This window comes from Theobroma cacao, chromosome 1, assembly GCF_000208745.1.
Source record: "Theobroma cacao cultivar B97-61/B2 chromosome 1, Criollo_cocoa_genome_V2, whole genome shotgun sequence".
NCBI lineage: Eukaryota > Viridiplantae > Streptophyta > Magnoliopsida > Malvales > Malvaceae > Theobroma > Theobroma cacao.
Genome location: NC_030850.1, coordinates 17485406 through 17494479, shown reverse-complemented (window position 1 = coordinate 17494479; position 9074 = coordinate 17485406). Strand labels below are relative to the sequence as shown.

At 35.7% G+C, this 9074-nt stretch overlaps 2 protein-coding genes across 2 annotated transcripts; one reads left to right on the top strand and one right to left on the bottom strand.

The window, feature by feature from the left end:
- LOC18612820 (3-ketoacyl-CoA thiolase 2, peroxisomal) lies at window positions 268-4810 on the top strand. Its single transcript, XM_007049763.2, has 14 exons — window positions 268-442; window positions 539-615; window positions 943-1027; window positions 1114-1240; window positions 1508-1606; window positions 1719-1789; window positions 1875-1982; window positions 2073-2150; window positions 2224-2356; window positions 2447-2543; window positions 3309-3432; window positions 3508-3616; window positions 3878-3961; window positions 4444-4810. Exons 1-14 carry the CDS (start codon window positions 338-340, stop codon window positions 4551-4553), a joined length of 1407 nt encoding a protein of 468 aa, XP_007049825.2. The 5' UTR covers window positions 268-337; the 3' UTR covers window positions 4554-4810.
- Window positions 5367-7283, bottom strand: LOC18612818 (sm-like protein LSM5). The gene is made up of 4 exons (XM_018114514.1): window positions 7174-7283; window positions 6972-7095; window positions 6025-6097; window positions 5367-5744 (listed from the first exon to the last, which is right to left on the bottom strand). Exons 1-4 carry the CDS (start codon window positions 7205-7207, stop codon window positions 5712-5714), a joined length of 264 nt encoding a protein of 87 aa, XP_017970003.1. The 5' UTR covers window positions 7208-7283; the 3' UTR covers window positions 5367-5711.

The following is a 9074-nucleotide window of genomic DNA, read 5'->3' as shown; positions in this document are numbered from 1 at the left end:
TACACTAAGTTGGATGACTTTTATCTTAATCTTTGGATTGGGTGGTAACAAGATATGAGAAATCTGTGAAGAAATGAAACAAGCAACAACACTCCACCACCTAAGATGTCTGTTGGATGGGATTTTTCTTTTTTTTTAATTTTTATTACACTACAGAAAACATGCTACTCTATCTATTTGCCCAAGGTTGTAGCAGACGCGTGATCGGTGGCTTCCTAATTTTGACCAAACTTACCCAACGGAAATAAAAACATCTACTAGTTAGTTAAGTTGTTATCACAAAGCCAGTAACCATTGAAGAGAGCGGAAACAGGTGAAAGAGAGAAAAGATATACACATGGAGAAAGCACTCAACAGACAGAGAATTTTGCTTCATCATTTACGACCCTCTTCTTCTTCTTCTCATCAATCCTTTGACTCTGCTGCTGCTGCTGCTCTCTTTGTAAGCATGACCCACTTTGTTACATTTTTTCTTCTTAAGATTACTTTCTTTCTTTCTTTTTTTTTTTGAGAAAGTGTGTTGTTTTCATTTGATCAGCCTTCAATTTGTGCTGCTGGGGATGGTTCTGCTTATCACCGGACGGCTGCTTTTGCCAATGATGTTGTGATTGTGGCGTAAGTTTTTTCTTTTTTTAAAAATCTTTGGTATAAGTATTTTTTGCTTAACAAGTATATTTTGTGCTGAAAGAAAGATAGCAAGGATCACGAACTCGAATTTAGATCCCTACCGAAGCTCCGATGGATATTTGCTATTTGAGCTAAATTTAAGTGACAAAAATCATAGCATGATTAGTATTTAGGGGTTATAATGTAACCACCCATCCAATTCGAGCAGTAAAAGGTTTTTCAAGTACTGTATGCGCAAGGAAAATAAATATATTTTGTTATGCATGAAAAGCTTTGATATTGTAATCAAAGAGGGGGCAAAACGTTGTTTCACAGGGCATGCCGCACTGCAATTTGCAAGGCAAAGCGTGGAGGCTTCAAGGATACACCCGCAGATGATTTACTTGCCCCTGTATTGAAGGTTAGATGCTTTGGTTTTTTATATATTAAGTTGTCCTTGAAATCATATTTGTTTTGCCTCCTATCTTTAGTTAATTCTCAATGCAGGCTTTGATAGACAGAACAAAGTTGAACCCAAGTGAAGTGGGGGATATAGTTGTCGGAACAGTTTTGGCACCTGGCTCACAAAGAGGAATAGAGTGTAGGATGGCTGCATTCTATGCTGGTTTCCCTGGTATACTTATTCTTTCAAATTTCTTACTCTTGGACCCTTTAATAGTTTCTTTTCTTTATGGAGACTTGAACTGTTTGTTGTTTTGTAAATTATTTACTTGTTAATTGCTTTTGGCATACTGAATTGGAGTCATCACCAAGATTTTTGCTATGTTGATAATAGAAATATAAATTGGAAGGCTTGAATCGAATTCTAAACTGTTGGTTTCATTTTTTTACAGTTCCTTTGTATATACATATGGCTAATGCAATTACCTGTTTCAACCAGATACAGTGCCTATTAAGACTGTCAACAGGCAATGTTCATCTGGCCTACAAGCAGTTGCCGATGTTGCTCTTTGCATAAAAGCAGGATTATATGATATCGGTAAAGATATTTGATCTTAACTATATATCTGATTGCTGAGGAAGATTTATTCTGGAATATATGAGATTGACCTTCACGACCTTGGTATTAACCTTCTTGGTTTTCAATGTAGGCATTGCTGCTGGATTAGAGAGCATGACAACTGATAAAGTTGTTCCTGGGGTTAGCAAAGTTAACCCACAGGTATCTTGAACATCTACTTTGTATTAACTGTTTAGGATATGTTTTCTATTGACGTATTAATATGCAACTAAATTTATATTTACAGGTAGAGAGCTTTGCCCAGGCCAGGGATTGTCTTCTTCCTATGGGCATTACTTCTGAAAATGTTGCACAGCGCTATGGTGTGACACGGCAAGAGCAAGACCAGGCTGCTGTTAGTACTGTGAATTGTTCAATGTACTTTTTATCTGCTGATGCAAACATAATCTTTATTAGTCTGAATGTCTTAAATTTGTAAACATAGGTTGAATCTCATAGGCGTGCTGCTGCTGCAACAGCCTCTGGTAAATTCAAAGATGAAATTATCCCTGTATCTACTAAGGTAACTTTGTGTGGAAAACTATTCTGGTCTAGAATTTTTATGACATTTCATTAACCTATGTTAATCTGCAAAGATTGTGGATCCCAAAACTGGAGAAGAGAAGCCAGTCACAATTGTGGTGGATGATGGAATCCGCCCAAACACAAACATGGCAGATCTAGCAAAGTTGAAGCCTGCATTTAGAAAGGATGGGGCCACGACTGCTGGTATATGATCATGAAATTTGTGAAACTTTTTTCTCTGACAAGAACAATCAAGCAATTTGAATAAAAGTTGTGTTCCAATTTGTTTCTTAGGAAATGCTAGCCAGGTAAGTGATGGTGCAGGAGCGGTCCTCCTTATGAAGAGAAGTTTGGCTATGCAGAAAGGACTCCCGATCCTTGGGGTATTCAGGTAATGGAAACTGCTTATATCAAAGTCTCTAACACAGATAAAGAGTGCTTGCTTAGCAACTTCGAGTTGAGTTGGGCTGATTTATTGTTTATTTATTCTACATGATCTTTTGGCGACCCAGTAAATGATGGTTGCATTTTGTGTTCTTTCTCTTAATGTACTTAAATATACTGAGTAGAAATCAATGACATTCTTAAACAGAAGTTCACGAACTTGAAGCTACAAAATCTTTCTTGTAGAAGTAAGTTTCCCTAAGAGAGGGCAAAGTAGGAAACAGGATAGTTATTTCTTACCCCTGCCTCCACTGTTTTGTTTTTGGCTTTGCTTTTTTAACGTAATGGTCTACCTCAAAATTCCTTCCATATGGTATCCTCTCCACTGAAGGAAGCACGCTGCTCTCTTTCCTGATTGGATTTCTCAAATTAATATTAGTAGGATCACTAACACAATTCAATATATGGTGCCAAAGTTTTGTCACCTGACCAGAAAAGAACAGCAGAAGAAGCAAGGGCTTTGAGAGAGAAAAGGATAAACATTAAGTAAATATGCACAGAAATGCCTACCAAGTTTACGGTTTGAAGAATTAGGAGCAAAAGTCAAAAAAGAAGGAAATGTTTGCTGTGCTTCATAATCAGTTGTCTTTTTCTAGTCATATGTGTGCAGCTTAAAAGGTCTGATTACCATGGGAGAATTTTAGGTTGGAGTGGATATATAAATTCACATTTTTTGAGCTCCTCACACTGTTTTCCAATGCTCCTTTTGCAGAAGTTTTGCTGCTGTTGGTGTGGATCCTGCTGTGATGGGCATTGGTCCTGCTGTTGCCATACCAGCTGCGGTTAAGTCTGCTGGTATTGAGCTTGCTGATATAGACTTGTTTGAGATAAATGAGGTAATGGGTTTCTTTGATTGATTTTATTTGAGTTTTTCTTTCTTTTCTAATTATGCAATATGTATTTTCCCCCAGGCATTTGCATCCCAGTATGTATACTGTTGTAAGAAATTGGAGCTTGATAGTGAAAAGGTCAATGTTAATGGAGGTGCAATAGCCCTTGGGCATCCCTTGGGTGCTACAGGTACTTTTCAACAGAAATTTGACAATATGTGATAAAAAACTGCCCCTGTTAACTGAGCTTGTGATAAACAATGAAAGTTGTACACAAGCTGAGAAACAGACATACAGAAGTGTGTGTGTATGTGTATATGGTCTTCTATAAACATATATATTAGTATCTGAACAAATACTTAATTGCCTGTTCTAACTCTTCCAGAGGCTAAGCTTGGTCTTGAGGGTGGTATGGGTATTAATTTAAGCTATGTACTATTTTGTATATCAGGTGCTCGCTGTGTCGGAACTCTATTATACGAGATGAAGCGTCGTGGCAAGGACTGTCGCTTTGGAGTGATCTCAATGTGCATAGGTCTCTCTCTCTCTCTCTCTCTCCAAAAACATGAAAAAAGCCAAAGACGATTCAGATTCAGGTCTAACCTTAGTCGAAATAATGAATTGGTAACGTTTTATGTCAGCATGGGCTATATAACCTAATGGACTGAAGATTACAACTTCATTTTTTTTTGGCGATAACATAGTAAATTGAGAAAGCCTAGCCATACCTTTCTTTGCCTTGCATTTGCTCATAGGTTACCGAACGCATTGACAGAATCATTGAGGTGGTTTTAAAGAATTCAACTAAATTGGCAGTGGGTTTAATGGTTTTGAAGCTGACTTTACGAGAGTAGCAAGCAGTTACGGGATTTAGCTCTACTCTGCCACACGCAAAGTAAATTGTCAATAAGCAGTTATAACCAATGGTCAAGCCTTAACAATTGAACTGATAGACGTTTAGCATGGCTCATTTTCTTTCTTGATCTGGTTAAGAAACCGATGCTGTTGTCACTGCAGGCAGTGGAATGGGGGCTGCAGCTGTTTTTGAAAGAGGAGACTGTGTTGATGAATTCTGCAATGTTCGAGCTGTCAAATATAACGAGTTTCTATCCAAGGATGCTCGATAGATAGATATGTTTGTTGGTATCTTATTATTTGTATTCAATATGACTCAACATATCCCCAAAATTAGATAATTGTCAGCCGGTCAAACCTGCATATTGGAAATCAAAATTAAGCTATCTGTGCAATAGCTCAAGAATGTGGCTGGGCAAAAGTACTCTTTTGCTTACAGGTGATTTGAATATGTATCGATTCTGTAATGTCGTCCTGTGATTGTGATTGGAATACGTTTCTATTTTCTATATCCTGTGTCATTTGAGAATGAGGTTTTCCAGGGCAGAGGTCATACATCTTAATGATCATCTATTGAAGATTCCGAGGCAAAACCCCTTTTAACCATGTATTTAACGAACCCTAAGCTGAGAATGCTTCTGTTCTTCTGTACTTCTTATCCCTGTTTACTTATTTGTTAAGGATTACTTAAACCACGGTTGGAGTTCAGTAACGTGGATCAGTGAGCACATCTGTCCCATGCTCAAGGAAAACCAAGTTGTTTCATCTTTTAACCCCCAAAGTAGTTACAAATTTCATATTCTCATGCCTTGGGACCCAATCCACCCCCCCAAAAATTTAAATCCCACCTTCACAAGGGTGTGGGAACATGACTAATAACTTTTGCTTGGTAAAGACCAAATAAGGCGGAAAGGACTGATAAAAAGAAAAGGAGCTAGACCATATTATCTCAAACCTGGCTATTCTTAGTTCTCAAGGCTGGATAGGCAAATCAAATATTAGTGTGCATTATGCACAGTACACGCACAGCAGCCTATAAAACAGGTATATGCAAACTGTTATGTACCTTCACATAGAAAATGAGATTGGCATAATCGATGTTACCTTTCCTAGTGACTTGAACTAACATCAATTTTCTGAGAAGCAAAAGCATTCAACTCTGTCATAATATTTTTGAAATGATGATGCATATAAAGTGACATTAGAACTATCAGCATTTCAAAGTCATGATAAGCATAACCAATCATTCATCATAACAGTAACTGGGGCCAACTCTGTCATATGACCATTCAACTTGGAGAATCTTACAGTGACTGGGGTAAATAATAAGAACCTTCCTTGTGCACCAGAATTCTCATTAAAACTGAGAATATAGCCTGGAACCAATCTCGTTAAAAGGGAGGACAAAAGAAACAGGCAGGAGCAGACAGTCATTCTGGATCAGGTGAGCCTCCTGGAACCAGCTGCATTGCACAAAAACAATTAGTATGACGAATTTGATACTTGAATCCATTAAAATTCTTTATGTTGGGTGGCATCAGGTTTTCTCTTTTGTCAAATTGCTACCTTTTGGCTCTAGTTGGAGATCTACAGTTTACATGCTTATATCTAGCAGAAAGTTGCTCCAACCTTAATCAAATACTGTAATCCTCATAAATACTTAAATATACCAAACCTAATTGCTAAGTAATTATGATTTTAACAAGAAGTGTGTTAATTAAATCTGAAACCATTTAATCTTACAATAGCAATGTTGTTTCCATTAAGCAAAATCTGATCAAGCTTTGTGATCCGTCTTCCTTCAGCAGTGATCTCACTGTGATATGCAAACAGAAGCAGAGAAGCAATCAAGATGAATACAAGCTTTGAAGCAATTACTTATGAATGCAGACAAACAACAGGCAGCTATGTTGCTAAGCCAATAAAAGTCAAATAAAAATATATATTGTTCAACATAGCACTATTCTTTTCAAGTCAATGTGAGAAAAATTAATCAAACATTTTGCCACTCCAGAAAGAAAAGACCACCACCACCTAGCAAAAAAAAAGTGTTAATATTGTACAATCAAGCAATGAATATCAAAAGGGACACAATGTGAAAGAAGAAGAAGCAGCGAGTGCAGCTAGCTAAGTGAGAGGATGTCCAGACCAAAACAAGTTTTCTCTACACAGACAGCTGGTTCTCAACCTGTTCCTTCTGTAATGAGGCTTCTAACAAATACAAAGTTACCAGTAATTAAAAAGGTTTGCCGAAAAACCTTGCCATGGATTGGTAGCAAATAGTACAAGACCACACTCTATCCCAACACTTTCTCCGGTTACCACCATGCCACTTAGAAAGAATTTCAACATTGAACTAAAAGATGAAAAGCAAAGCTTCTATCCATAGGAATCCTGCTTCAAAAACGAACTTAAAATTTGAGACTTCAAAGTAATTTAAGGGGAAAAAAAGGCTACCCAGGTTTGACATATGTTAAAGACACACGACCTAGCTATATACCCAGAAATCAAAACTCCAAATTGCTCCCTTTCCCATCACTTTCCTAAGCCCATTTTCTTGTGAGAAACCCTAAAACCCTAAAAAGCCTAACACACACAAAACAAAAATAAAATCTTGCCGGTGCACTTAAAGCCGATATATCTATGTCTAAACATTCAATAAAAAAGTTGGAAAATGGGAAGAACTTTACTATTCGGTGACATCTTCGAGGACCATGTTGACGTAGACATCAAAGCCTCTTAGAGTACCCACAAGCTCCTTGTCCCCTTTCATTATCACCCATATTTTGGAGCCAATGCACCTGTCAATCAACTCTGAGAAACAAATAAAAGAAACCTAAATCAGCATTTTGTCTGACTTTCTCGAGAAAGTGAAGGAAAAAGAAAAGTCACCTGATGGAAGAAGCTGCGAGGGATTGTTTGCCATTGCTTTGAGAGAGTCCACTAGAAAGAAAAGCTCCAATTTTGATTCAACTTTTTGTCCAAACCAAACCGGTATTTTGTTTTTCTTTAAAATTACGAGGCAAACGGGCCGTTTTGGCCCAATAGACTACACCCTCGACCCAGCGGATATGTGGGTCTCGTCGTGCCCAGCACGGCCCAACTCATTGCTCACCGTCTAAACATTCAAATCGCACATACGAAAATTAGCGTGTGACACATCGTAAATGTGGGATGTGGATTTCGCAGCGACATTTATTGCTAGACAATCTTTCACACGGCATTACAATACAATATGAATACGACACGGATTTAAATATATTTAGATTTAGATTAATTATATTTTATGTATTAAGCTTGTCGACATGATTAATATATAAATAAATCATATTTTAATTATATTAAACTTGCTTAATCTGTCTAAAATATAATTAATTAATCATATTATCGTATATTTATATAATCTCGTGATCCGTTTATACTTGTTTATTTAATTATGTTCATGTGTTGTATAAATATGTCTTGTACACTATAAAGACTCATTTATTAATTTATACAAATATTAATATTTTTATGATGGTTAAGATTTATTGATATTAAATTTTATTACATTTAATAAATATTATGATATTTATAATTATTTGTTATAAATTTGAATAATAAAATAATTTTTTACTTGCACATATTTTAATTTAATTGTTTTAATTATGTTGATAGTATGTTAATCGTATAACCAAATTATAAATCTCATAAATTTTAATCGTATTAATTGTGTTGTGATGTATAAAATTTAGTGCGATACGTTTACTAAATGTGTTAATCGTATTGTGTCGTGTTACACATTTATTAAGTGTACAAGATTAGAGTTTACCTCGTGCGTTGCACACGTGCTAAATTAAAAACATGATAGGAAGTTAGGTTTGCAAAAAGTAAAAGTATGCGATTGTTATGGTGAAACAGGAGCAATAATTTGTTTGCAGTAAATGCCAGTCATTTGTTTAATATATTGCTTTTTTTTTTTTCATAAGCCAATGTTTGCATTTTGAAGAGATTACAAAAGCGGACATTTTGCTGTCAAATGTATCATTTTGGCTGTGAACAAAAAATATCAAGCAGTGTTTTAATTTTGTCTACATACATTGTTATAAAGTTTACCAAAAGCCAATGCCCTACAACTATATTTACACAAAAAGTTAAAATTACATAGCATCACGTGCAGTACTACTTGAGAACAAAAACTATAAAGCAGTTTCGGGTATGACTCAAAACTAATTCCCAAAATATTTTGACGGTTAGGTGGGGTTGAAGAATCCTCAGTTATCTTTTTTGATGATTGGGTATCCTTTTGCAATGCTCTGTTGTAATGAATAGGAAACCAGAAGAATGGGAATAAGCTAGTATTAACATGTAATGGTTCATCAAATAATTTACTATTTGCTAAATTTCTTAAAGAGAAAAGAAATGTTTCTAGGAAATCATTATTTTGTCATCAAACGGTTGAATTAACTGAAAGCAATAAGTGTATTTATGAGGACAGGCATGTCAAGCAAATTTGAGATGGAAAAAACAAGAGGACAAAAACAATAATCAAAGATTGAAAAAATGTTTAACAATTTTATCGATTTGTAGAAATGAGAGGAGAAAATAATAGATTTGTAAAATACTGGTACAAGAAAACAAATTCAGAAATAATAACGAATATGAAAATAATGCTTGACAAAAATTTTGATTAGTACATCTAACGAATTTAGATCGTATCATATGATATGAGTTGATTGTATGAAAGATATAAAACAGGCAAGAAGGTTTTTGTTTCCTTATGTTGGCAGGGGTGTCTTCTCATGCTTTGTGCA